At 37.8% G+C, this 13,336-nt stretch overlaps 1 protein-coding gene across 2 annotated transcripts in view; it reads right to left on the reverse strand.

Moving 5' to 3' along the window:
- Positions 1-371: 371 nt before the first annotated feature.
- LOC144679508 (desmoplakin-like) overlaps positions 372-13,336 on the reverse strand; it is an 84,946-nt gene continuing 71,981 nt past the window's right edge. The window contains exons 23-24 of one of the 2 annotated variants that reach the window (XM_078539948.1): positions 11,259-13,076; positions 372-4,182 (exon numbers count right to left, since the gene is read on the reverse strand). In XM_078539948.1, coding sequence (XP_078396074.1) covers positions 1,015-4,182; positions 11,259-13,076 — 4,986 coding nt within the window. In that variant the 3' untranslated portion in view covers positions 372-1,014. The remainder of the gene's footprint in view (positions 4,183-11,258; positions 13,077-13,336) is intronic. The other variant, XM_078539949.1, reaches the window with a different exon arrangement.

A 13,336-nucleotide genomic window follows, 5' to 3' on the forward strand; every position in this document is an offset into this window, starting at 1 on the left:
ATGGGCTTCCAAAACCCCGCACCACCAGACAAAAATGGTGTGGGGGACGAAATCCGATTGTCATTCTCCCATTTAAAATGGAGGACCTGACCTCAGCAGGGGCAGGGTGTGCGTTTTGCAGACTAAGCAATCCCAACCCACGAAAAGGCCAGAGGAAAATACCCAGCTTCAGGAACGTGGAGGAAAATAGGATTTCCTCAAAAAAAAAATTAAGGTAGGCCATTTGTGCACCAAAACACGCCACTGTACCCAGATGAGAATTCAGTCCAAAGTGTGTGAAATTTCATGTGCCTGCTTTGTAACACATGATATTTCAACAAGTGAACATGGTAATATTGATAATCTAAGTATTTAATCAGATACAAAGTCACTTCAAATAATGCAACTTTATTAATAAAGAAAAGCAAGAATACACAAACTTAAAATTCCGCATGCATACAAACTGATAAATCACTCCTTTTCATTAGCACGTGGCCAGAAAGTCTATGTACTGAATATTCATCATACTTCAAAAAAAAAAATTTAAGCACAAATTCCTCTCCCCCCAACTAAAAACATCCTATTACAAGTCAGTATGAGACTACATTCACTACAGTGGAGCCCATTTAAGATCAACTTATGTTCCTCTGTACAGAAACTTTTCACTGCAGAGTAAAACATTAAATCTGTACAATAAAATTCCTCCAAAGACTTGACATTTTTAAACTGTTTCTCTTCGTTGGCACCAACCTATGGCATTTTGAAACTGCTATATAATACATAGTTAATGCTATGTAAAATAGAATCTCTTCTGTTAAAATAAAGGTTTCACGCTGAATTTTTTATTATTAGAAACCTTGGGATATGGATTACTAAACTTGATGCAGATTAATCTTTTCTCTGCAATTTTTAGCTACTGATCTTAACAGGGCACCAGTGTACAATAAAAGCATGAGAGTTTCAAAAGAAAAATAAAAATTTGGATCATTAACACGTTTTGAAAATGCACAATATTTAGATATTTGTAGTAAATGATTAGTGTATGGAAGAACTGCTTAGATAGGTTGTATATGTACTGACAGATGTGGTGCATGAGGTGGCATCAAAACTTCCTCGTCTCGACCCGCTTCGTGAACCAGAACGCGAACCAGAACGGGAACCAGAACGGGAACTTGGTCCAGAGAAGCCGCCTGCATTATAGGGACTGTTAATTCCTTTTGTTGAAAATGACGCTGCTTCCAACAATCGCAGACCAGTTTTATCTTCAACCATAGAACGATCTATTGCCTCTTTATATGAAATCTTCAATTTTGTTTTGGGACAGGTTAGGCTTTTTGAATGGCTACTGGCGTCTTGCAGTTTCTCAGCTGTTCTGGCACTAATCAAGCGTTTTCTTATTCCTTCGTCAGCGGTGATTCGTCCGGAAACATTTGGCACAATCAGTCCACCTGTAGCTATCTGATATTCGAGGAAGCGTTGTCCAGCTTCATACGGTAGCCAATTTTCTTGCATTGCTTCTGCTGCAGAAAGCCTTTTTTTGTTCTTCACATCATCAAAACCAACAAATGCTTTCTGTGCTGGCTTTAATCTCTTTCCCATGTCTTCCTCAACAATAGCTTGACATACAGCATCTTGAATGGATAGTTTTTGACCAGTTCCAGGATTTATTATACCTCCTGTACAGGCCTGGGCTTCCAACAACCTCTGTCCAGTAATAGCATCAACAATATTACGGCGCATGGCTTCAGAAATTGTTATTTTTTCCAGTGTTTCAGTATCAAATATGGCTGCAATAGGAGTGGAATCATCAGAACAATCAAAAGATGTTACTTTTAAAGTCGGCAATGGACTTGGACAACTGTTTGTTAAACTATTTGTTTTACTCTCGTTACATGTACTGACATTGATCTTATCAGTGAACATATCTGCAAACTGTGTGAGTGTCATGCTTCCAGAGCGGTAGTCATCAAAACTCTTTTTAGCAATTAATCCTTTCTTTAATGACTCTTCAATGTCATATTGATTGCCAGTTTTTCTGTCGACGATAACTGTTTTTGTGGTCCCATCTGATCCTGTAATTGTTATTTCTTCCCACTCTGCCTCCTGTTCAGAAAGTTCTAGAAAAGTCTCATAATCTATTAAGTCTTTGTGGTAGGCCTCACGTACCGTCATTTCTTGATTTGTATCAGGATCTACAATAACAACTCTACGCTTTCTCACTGCAGATGATCTGGTGGTTTTGGATTCCTTTTTCTTTTCTGTCAACGGCAACAAACAAAGGCCTGTGGCTTTATCAATAATGCACCGTTCCACTAACTGAAGATAGGTCAGATTTTCTTCTGTATTAGGATCAAAGAAGCCTTTGGTATCATCATTTGGATCCATCAGAATTTCATTCAGTTCTTCATCAAAGTAATTACGTTTGTAAGCAATGTCAACTGGCAAACGATGGCTATACTTTGGATCAATAATTCCACCAGTTGCAATTTGGGCTTCCAACAAGCGAATGCCATGAGTGTGTTCAATCAGGCCTTTTCTCATTGCCTGAAACAATGAGATGATATTACCAGTTTCAGGATCTCTGTAACCTGTAACAGCCTTTTCTGCTGAAAGAAGTTTCTTTAAGAATTCTTGACCTATAATTCCTTTCGTAGCAGCAGCCTCAACTGTCAGCTTTTGGTTACCGACAGGATCAATTACATATCCTGTGGCTGCCTGAGCTTCCAGAAGTTCAAGAGCTGTGCCCTGTCTCAGCAAGCCTTTCTTCATGGCATGGTAGATTGGAAGCGTCTCCTTTGTGGCTTCAACATACACTCCTGAAATACTACTGTTGCCTTGCAAGTAGCCCCTGTACTGGTCACAGATTTGCTCTTGTGTTAGGCTTCCAGATTGAAGAGCTTCAGCTGTCTTTTTATCTATAATCTCGGCCTGCACAAGATTGTTTAGTGACACGTCAGCTCTAATCCCTGGTAATGTTATTTCATTCTTTTGCACTGGCAAAAGAAGCAAGTCTGTTCCAGGATCTGTTCGACAGGCTAATTTCAGCTGTTGATAGGAAACTTTTGTATTTGTATTTGGATCAACAAAAATTTTTGAATCATCAAAAGAAGAGGTAAGTGTCTGATACATTTCTGCATCAATCAGCCCACGTTTATATGCAAGCTCTTTTGGTAGAAATACACTGTTCATTGAATCAATTATTCCGCCTGCTGCAATCTGCGCCGCAAACAAACGGAGACCTGTCTCTCTGTCGACGATATCTTTTTTCATTGCTTCATACAGGGAGATAACTTTTCCTGTAAACGGGTCTTTAAATCCAGTTGCAGCCTTCTCTGCTGTCAGAAGTTTGTCTCGGTCTTTATAGTCGACAAGGCCCCCTGCAACAGCTTCATCTACTGTCATCCTTTTATTTTTGTTTGGATCGGTGATGTACCCAGTAGCTGCCTGTGCTTCTAAAAATGACAAGGCCACATCAGGTGTAAGAATATTCCTTTTTGTTGCTTCTGACATTGAGAGTTTTTCTCCATTTTCCTGTGAGTAGACTCCAGCTATGTTTTCCAGCCCAAGAAGACTCAATTTAATTTCACCCGAAACATCCATTACTGTTTTTTGTCCTCTTAGTAGCTGATCTAAAGTTAATTTATCAATAAGCTGACAATCATACAACTGGTTTGCTGTGACTTTTTTACGGACTCCATCAAATAAAAGTTTTGAAGAATCTACCGTAACTATACCATCTGTCTGAGTCTGCTTATTGAGTGCTGGTGGTTCCTGACTGAGTTTTTCAATTTCTAATTGTGTTTTAATTCGCAGTGCTTCCAGTTCAGATCTCTTTGCTCTTTCACTTTCTTCAAGTTTCTGTCTATACCTTTCTTCAGTCATTCTCAGTTCTGTCTGAAGTCTGTCAATTTCAGCTTTCAAACGTTCAAAGTCACTATTTGCCTTTCCTTTTTCTAGTTGTCGTATTTCTGCTTGATTCTTCCAGTAAGTTAGATCAGATTTGACCGCATCATTTTCATCCTGAAGTCGCAGCTTCAAGCGGGATTCAGCTTCTAGCAGTGCCTTTATTCGACTTAGTTCATCTTCATAACGTTGAAGTCTTGATTTATCTTGCTCCAAGAGTTTGATCTTCAGTAGGAGAGATTCCTTTTCTTGCAACATGTCTTTATGAGCAGAATGTGTCTGTTGAATCATGTTAGTTGCCTAAATGTCAAGGTAGAAGATAAATGTTATTTTTTCACATTTCAGAAGTGATGTCAACAAAATAAAGCTTTTTGAAATGAGTATTGCTGAAAAAGAGATATGCTGCCAAAGCTTGTCTTGCATTCATCAGGGCAGTTTGTAGGAATACTAATAGTAAAGGGAGCTTTATTTACACTGCAGGAGAAGAGTGCTGATTGGTTGGCATGAACTCTGATTTGAAGAGGCATTGCCATGGAGAATGCACCAAGGAACAGCTAACTGCCAGGATTTTGTTCATATTCAAGCAGGTTGACTCCCAACTAGTCAAGGCATTACCATGGGGAATGAACCAAGGAATGGCTGCCCCCCAAGCTTCTATTTAGTTGAAAAAGATGCAATGCATGGACATGTTTCTTCTGTCTGCAAAGGACAGGGTTCCTGTGTGTGACACTTCAAGCCCGACTGCATCTTAAATTGGTTTTCAGTGTAATTCTTAGCACAATCAGGACTGTTTAGCAATTGTTTTCCAATTGCAGAATCACATCTAATGTTGGACACTATGTTTTGAGTTTTGCAAGCATGGGCTGGTTGGGTACGGTCTGTACTTTGCCTGTTGCAAACAGCCAAAAGGGACGTGCTGTTTGATATGATCTGCTGGGACATACGGCCTACATACCTGGCATCACGCCAGCAACACCTCTACCAGAGTCCACTTGCCAACCAATCAGCACACTTTTCATGCAGGATATAGTATCCTTCCTTTTACTACTGGAATTCTGGCAAATTGTCCTGATGAGTGCAAGACGAAAATGTTCGACAACATGTCACTTTTTTCAGCGATATTTAAGTTCTGTACTTCCAAACGACTTATTAAAATGGTTATTTTAAATCAGACTATTTTATATATTTTCTAAATATCGTAACCTGTTATCAAAATTATTCTTCCAATTAATTTCTTAATTTCAAGCTGTTATTAGTTTAAGCAGAGGGTGATGATCGAGGGGTGTTTTTGTGACTGGATGCCTGTGTCCAGTGGGGTTCCACAGGGATCGGTGTTGGGTCCCTTGCTGTTTGTGGTATATATAAACGATTTAGACTTGAATGTAGGAGGGTTGATCAGTAAGTTCGTGGATGAATAAATAGTGGTGGTAAATAGTGAGGAAGATAGCCTTAGATTACAGGAGGATATAGATGGGCTGGTCAGGTGGACTGATCAGTGGCAAATGGAATTTAATCCAGATAAGTGTGAGTTGATGCACTTCGGCAGGACAAACAAGGCACGGGAATACATGATGAATGGTAGGACCCTGGGAAGTACTGAGGATCAGTGGGACCTTGGTGTACCTGTCCACTGGTCCCTTAAGGTAGCGGGACAGGTGGATAAGTTGGTTAAGAAGGCATATGGGATACTTGCCTTTATTAGCTGAGGCATAGAATATAAGAGCAGGGAGCTTATGCTGGAACTGTATAAAACACTGGTTAGGCCACAGTTAGAGTATTGTGTGCAGTTCTGGAATCCGCATTATAGGAAGGATGTAATTGCACTAGAGAGAGTGCAAAGGAGATTTACCAGGATGTTGCCTGGGCTGGAGAGTTTTAGTTATGAGGAGAGATTGGATAGACTGGGGTTATTTTCCCTGAAGCAGAGGAGATCGAGGGGGGACATGATTGAGGTGTATAAAATTATGAGAGGCATAGATAGGGTAGACAGGACGGAACTTTTCCCCTTGGTGGAGGGGATAACCAAGGGGCATAGATTTAAGGTAAGGGGCAGGAGGTTTAGAGGGGATGTGAGGAAGAATTTTTTCACCCAGAGGGTGGTGGGAATCTGGAACTCACTGCCTTGAAAGGATGTTAGAGGCAGAAATCCTCATAACATTTAAGAAGTATTTGGAAGTGCACTTGCAATGCCATGGCATACAAGGCGATGGGCCTAGTGCTGGAAAATGGGATTAGAATAGTTAAGTACTTGTTTGACTGGCACAGACTCAATGGGCCGAAGGGCCTTCTTCTGTGCTGTAGACCTTTGACTCTATATCACATACTTTCTTAATTTCAAGTTTGTGCTAAAGAGATGAATCTTTCAAATGAGGAGCTAAGTTATTCCATGTTATGAATCTCAAAAATATTCCTCCTGTTAATTAGTTATCCATTTATATATCACTATATAAAAAATTATGAAGTAGATTTATCGAAAGGTTTTAATATGTAGTAACAAATTACATCTTCATCAGAAGAATTGCCCCCCACCTACCACCACTGTTGTTTGACCGCAACTGGGCAGTCGAGTGTTAGATGGCAGAGATCTTAGTGCTCAAATTCTTCCTCCCTCCAAGATAGGCAATCAAGTTCTGGGTAATACTCCAAGGTTATGCTGTTAAGGAAACTTGCCTACTTAATGATAAATTGTAAGTGACACACCAGTGATTTCCTGGTGTATGCTGGCAGTGGGCATGCATATGGAAAACCTGGTCTAATTAATTATTGTTTGTTTGCCTAAGAAAGAATTGACAATACTCAACTAAAGCAGCATTGACCTTCTGGCAAAAAATCTAACTAGGTAATACTCAAAAGGAGATTAAGTTGATCAGCATAAATTTTATGAAAAACTATGGAAAGATATACAATTATCCGCCTGGTTGATATGTGGATAGAAAAGCAACGTATACATACCACTTAAGCCCAGGATACTGATGATGAGAATAACACATGGGATATCCCTTTAGGATGTTTTGAGCATCACTGACATTGTTTCTGCCTCTGATCATCTGCTGCCAATGAATCCTTCATCAATACCTTTCATTATCTCTAGATTTGACTACTCTAATGCAGTCCTCGCTGGCCTTCCATGTTCTACATTCTGAAAACTTGGTCATCCAAAACTCTACCTGTGTCCTAACTTGCACGAAGTTCATCTATTACCTCTGTGCTCATTGACTTACATTGATTCCTGGCTCCCAGTCAAGCAGTGCCTTGATTTTAAAATTTTTATCCTTTCTTCAAACCCCTCTATCACCTTACCCCTTCCTATCTCCAAAAACTGCTACAGCCCTACAACCCTCCAAGCTATCAGTACTCCTCTAATTCTAGCCTCTTGCGTATCCCTGACTTTAATTGTTCTACCATTGGTGGCCAAGCCAACAACTGCCTGTGCCTAAACTCTAGAATTCCATCCCTAAATCTCTGCCTCTAGACCTCTGTTTCCTCCTTTTAGGAAAATTCTTAAAACATACCCCTTTGACCAAATTTGGTCATCTGCCCTAATATCTTATATTGGCTCATGATTTATAATGCTGCTGTGAAGTGCCTTGGGATGTTTTATTCTGTTAAAGTACCAGGTAAATACATATTGTTGTTGCACTGTGAAGCATCAAGAAACAAGTAGAATTGTATGTCTTCTTTTGGCAGGTCTGAAAATAATCTTAGAACCAGAGTATTCCCAGGGAATTTGGGAAATAACATTCATTCAGTTAGGTAGTTCAAAAGTTGAAGGAATCCTGATGAGTCAGTTGTCTCAATGTGATCAGATGATGTCATGAAGATATTAGTGTATGTGTTATTGGAAATTATTTTAAATTGGACTTGTAGTAGGGTCTGTGTCTGAGCGTGTGTGTGTCTTAATTGGATTAAAGCCAGTTAGTCTGGGTGCTTTGATGTATAGTAGCTTTGAGTTGTTGACCAGTAAGGTAGAGGGTACACTTGCACTTTGTTAAATAAATCATTCAAAGACTGGGGGTGAAATCTTGCACCTAGCTAGGAGACACCAAGCAATATGTTTATATTACTAATAAAATTGGTGCTATGAAAGGGGTTTTATTGTTAGAAGTGGTGGAGTTCAAAGGGCCTGGTGATACAATGAGAATTTGCATTCAAAGGGAAGGCTAGGTATATGCAGAAAAGAGTTTTGTGTATGTCAGTCAGAGGAATGTAAGATATAAGCTGCCTGTAAGCCTGCAACGATGCAAAGGAACCAAATTGAAAGGAACCTCATTTTGAATTTGTAAGATAAAATGTGCTTTGTCTGGTGTCTGTTTAAGTCTATGGGTTATTGTTGCCTTGGGGAAGATTTACCTGGGAGTGATTAATTTGGGGATTTGTTTAATAGTTATTTTATGGTAGTAATTTGTAGACACGTGTATGTGTTTAATTTCTTGTTAAATTAATAAATATTTAATTTATATAAAAAACCTTGAGATTTGGTGGGTTTCATTTCTGAATTCAGAGCTACATCTCAAACATACCAATTGAAAATATAGGTTATGACAGTTGTTTAAAGTTCCCCCCTGGGATTTTAAATAACTCAGCCTTTACCATCTGTTGTGTCATAATAATGTGTAGAGGCTATAGCCTTTAGTCATGTTATATAATATTGTATGGTAAATAAAAATGCTAAGGGTCAGAGTTGAAACAATGATACAGCATGCAGAATTTCTAGCTGTGAAAATCTGCTCAAGTAAACCTGAATGTTAACAATGTCAGACAATTCTCAAATTCTGTAGCTAGGCAGAACTGAAACAGGTTTAGACTAACTAACCACAAGAACAGAGAGAAGTCCTTGTAACATGTCTAGATAATATGTACAAAATGATAAAGGACTTTTGTAATCGTTATGAGCTTCTGCTATTGTTCTTTAGGCCATTTTACATGGAAAATGTTTTTTGTATTTTACAACAGTGATTACACTTCAAAAAAACTTAATTGGATGTAAAGTACTTTGGGATGTCCTGAGCTTGTGAAAGACACTATATAAATGCAAGTTCTTTCTTTTTTGACGTAAGCATACAATGAGTAGATATACTGAGCTAATGGTTATCAAAAAGCCCAATAGTTACGTCACCCCTTAAATCGGCTGATAAAAATCAGAGATTATAAACATAACCATTTTTTGAAAGTGCTAGACTGACACAATTTAATGTTAAAGATTTCAAATGGAATGTATTATAATAGGATTTTGAATTTCAGCCTCAGAAGATGGAGCTCAGGACTCTAACTCAAATATCATTGCACCCCCAAGCAATATAGCTCATTCTAGTATTACTGTTAATAATTTTTGATCTTATGAACATGTAATCTTTGGTGTCCTCATTCAAACTCAATAATTAAAGTCTTGCTAGTTAATTGTGGCATCTGAGTTGGGATGTGAGACTTGTGAATCATTAAGAGTAGATTACAAGGGTAGCAACTTGAAAAAATAGTATTTTGAGACTTCTATCAACGACAATAATATGTATGGATTACGGGGAATTAGCCAAAACTGAAAAATCTAACTTCTATAAATGTATTGAACAATTTATCCTGAAGCATCAAGGAACTTATTTTACACAGGACACTGACTGACACAAGGACACCTTTGAAAAGGTCATGGTCTTTTTAAAAATTTCTCATCAAAGAAGTCATAAAGGGGAAAAAATGTCAATGCATGACCTGTAAAAGCCCTTATGAAACAATTAGAACATGTAATAATTTAAAGAACGAACAATACTTCGCAGAGGCCGGTAAAATAAAGGTTCATGATGAGAAAAAAAAACAGTGGAAGTTCTTAACGTTTATCTCATCAATTACATGAGACAAAACAAAGGGTTTTAGTGGCAGAAAAAGAACAATTTAAAAGAATGTACACAACAACCATATGATGTGTAAAGAAAAAATAAGACTTCAATTTATTACATCGCCTTTCATAACTCAAGGCGGCCCAAATCACTTTACAAGCATTAAAGTGCTTTTGGAGTCTGATCACTGCTGCAACATTGGAAAAACTGCAGCCAATTTGTACACAGCAAAATCCCACAATGAGATAATGACCCGGATAATCAGTTTTTAAAATAAATTGTCAGTTGAAGGGTATCGACTGGTCATAGCACTAGGAAGCACTCCCCTGCTTGGTGAAACCACAGATAAAAAGGTGTAAAGGTTCATTTTTTTTTTCATTTTCTCTGCAATCTTGCACCAAAGAGTACAAGTTCGAGAAACTTCTGAATAATTCTATCCCATGATGGCAGCAAAATAAATGTAATTTTACAGGGCTACACAGATTTTATTTTATTCATGTGGACTTCACTGGCAAGGTCCATCGTAAACTGCCCTTGAGGTGGTGGTAAGGCAATTTTTTGAACCGCTGCAGTTCATTTGGTGAAGATACTCCCACAGCGCTGTTAGAGTGTTCTAGGATTTTGGCCTAGCATTGATGAAAGAACAGCAATATATTTCCCAATCAAGATGGAGTGTGACTGGAAGGGATTTTGCATGAGCTTGCCCTCCCCCCGCCCCCCCAACCCTTGTTCTTTTAGGTAGTGAAAGTCACAGACCTGGAAACTTTTGTGATTGAAAAAAATCACAGGATTAACATCACGCTGTGACACATGCTCAAAGCATCTCAAGATGCCACTTAAGAAATGGAAATGAATCTTTTTTTTTTACTTCCAGAAATATAGACTTATGAATTGGATATCAGCTAGAATTTTGATGGGGGTCCCCAATCTCATTGTAACTTTGTTAGAGGATCAATTGAAACCTGATAAAATGGCATAAAGCAGTTGCTATGCCATTTCGCTAGGGTTTTTGGCGATTTTCTGCCCGTTATGACAAGTGTTCCGATAAACCCATGGAAATCACTATTGATTGGTTCTTATTTGTGAGGCTGAACAGCTCACACACCTTTGTGAAGTAATCAATTTAAAACAAAATGCCTGATACTATGGTGAAGTTTATTCGTGACTGTTTTAATTCAATTTTTAAATCTAGGGGAAAAAAGTTAACCACATTGCATTTTCCTTGATCCTGGAAACATGGAGAAAAGCAGCAGTAACCTCTGCAGGGATTCCTTCATTGTGTGCTGTAATTTAACTAAAACCCACAGAAATGAAATAAACAGCAATTTTACCAATCTACCACTAGTGTTATGTTGGGAGATTGGGGAACTCCCCCAGAAATTCTGCCTCAACTTATTTCCACAACTAAGGGTACCTAACTAAGAATACTTCAAATAGTAAAATACTAAATGAGATTAGCATTCACTTTGTTTTTTTTTTATACAGTAAAAATTGTTAATAAGACATATAAAATACTTCATGTGATAAAACAGTAAAAGTTGCATGTACCTCTAGAGACTGCTTTTGGAATGTTTCAACTTCCAGTCTCAACTTTTCCCTCTCATTCCTTAACTCATTAATTAGCCCTTGAAGGTCAGTGGTTCTTTTGTTAGTTAGTTCAAGTTGGAGCCTCAGGTCAGAGATAGTTTTTGATTTATCATCCTCAGCTTCACTTTGGATTTTCTGAACATCATCAAAATTTGACTTCAAATTTCTTAACTCTTCTTCCAGTTTCAGTCGTTCTTTTGTGAGATTTTCCACAATTGAACGCAGTCTATCTATTTCGCTTAATCTTTCATTCAAAGCTTTGGTTTTTTCTTCAATAGTTTTCTGGAAATGTTCATTTTTCTGACAAGCCTGTCTTGTATTTTCCTGTTCTTGACTCAGCTGGTGACGTAATGTTTCTACATCAGCATACAGTCTGTTCAATTCCCCTGTGCTGATATTCTTCTCTTTCAGCTGTTGATCAAAAGCTTTCTGCTGTTGGCAGAGATTATCTTCAACTTTTTTCTTCATGATTGAGATATGCTCAATCTGTTGTGTGAGCTGAGTAATTGTGAGTGTATGCTCCTTGCATTTTTTTTCAATGTGTTCAACCTCTTCTTCAGCACTTTTTCTCTTTGAAGATTCTTCAACTACATTCCTCCTTAGTTGTACTAGTTCCTCATCTGTCTTATACCTGACATTGTTTGCTTCCCTTAAACTGTTCTGGAGACGTGCAATTTCTTGTTCCAGTCTGGATTTTTCTCTGGATAATTTCTCATGTTCTATCTTTATGACTGTAATCTCATGCTCTGTAGTTTTAATTTTGGTAAGTTTTTCTGTGTCCTTCTTCTGAGAATCAATTTGCAATTGTTTTAATTTATCATTTTCATTTATTAACTGTTTCCGTTTGTTGACTTCTTCCTCTAATAAAATTCTTAGTTTTTCAATCTCCTTTCCTTTGTCTTGTATAGCCTTGGATGTATCCTGCTGAAGTGATTTAAGCCTCAGTGTTTCCTCTGTTTTAAGTTTCGTGAGTGTTTGAATTTCAATTTCAAGTTCCTGTCTCCTTCTGGATTCCTCAACACAAGCTGATTTCTGCTGCAATGAATCACTTTCTGCCCTTTTTCTATTGAATTCAGTTTCACTGATAGAACTTCTTAATCGTTCTAATTCTTCCATGAGATTCTGTTTATCTTTCAAAGTTTTCTCCAACTGAATTTTCAAAGTTGCAATATCATCTTCCTTTTTTACAGTTAGCTTTTCAATTGTGATTTCTCTTACGTGGACCTCTTTTTCAATCTGTGACTTCAACATCCTGTTTTCCTGCTCAAACTTGTCCCTAAGCTTATCTAGTTCACTTTCAAACTGTCTCCTTTTTAAAGATTCTTCCTGCAATGCATTCTTAAGCCTTTCTACCTCTCTCTCTTTGTCTTTGATTGATTTCTCAATCTCCAATTTTAGCCACACTGTCTCTTCCAGTTCCTTCTGCTTCACTCGGAAGGCACTGTTATGTTCATCCTTTTGCTGATCATAACGGTTCTCAGCTGCTTTTCTCTTTCTTCTTTCCTCATCAATTTCAAATGTCAGTTTTGTAATCTTCTCATGAATTTCTTTTATTTGGAGAAGGTATGCATCCTCCCTCTGCTTTATGGTATCACGGTCCAATTCAGCATTTCTCTTCTGCTCCTCTAGGACCATAATCCTTTTCCTGAAGTCTGTATACTCACTTTGAACCTTGCTCAAATGTTGATCAAGAAACTTCTTCTGCTGAATACTATCAGCATTCTCATCGTGGGCATGTTTAAGTGCCTCTTCCAAAAGTTCTATTTTTGTGTTTTTTATCTGTATAATTAAAATTAGATGGAAGTGGCCTGTGATATTTTGCTTTGCATCCTACATTCTTAATACAAACATAAAATCTACAATCTAAAAGTTGTTTACATTTGTAACCATAGTTATATTTTTAAAGAACAATAAAGGTGGTCCAATTGGTAAATATACACAGCTTTAAAAATACACCGGACTATATTACAAAAGAAAATATTTTTTACTTCCAACTTGAAAACAGCCAGCTGCCATTGTACAATTTTCAGGAAGAGCTA

Source organism: Cetorhinus maximus, chromosome 4, assembly GCF_964194155.1.
Source record: "Cetorhinus maximus chromosome 4, sCetMax3.hap1.1, whole genome shotgun sequence".
NCBI lineage: Eukaryota > Metazoa > Chordata > Chondrichthyes > Lamniformes > Cetorhinidae > Cetorhinus > Cetorhinus maximus.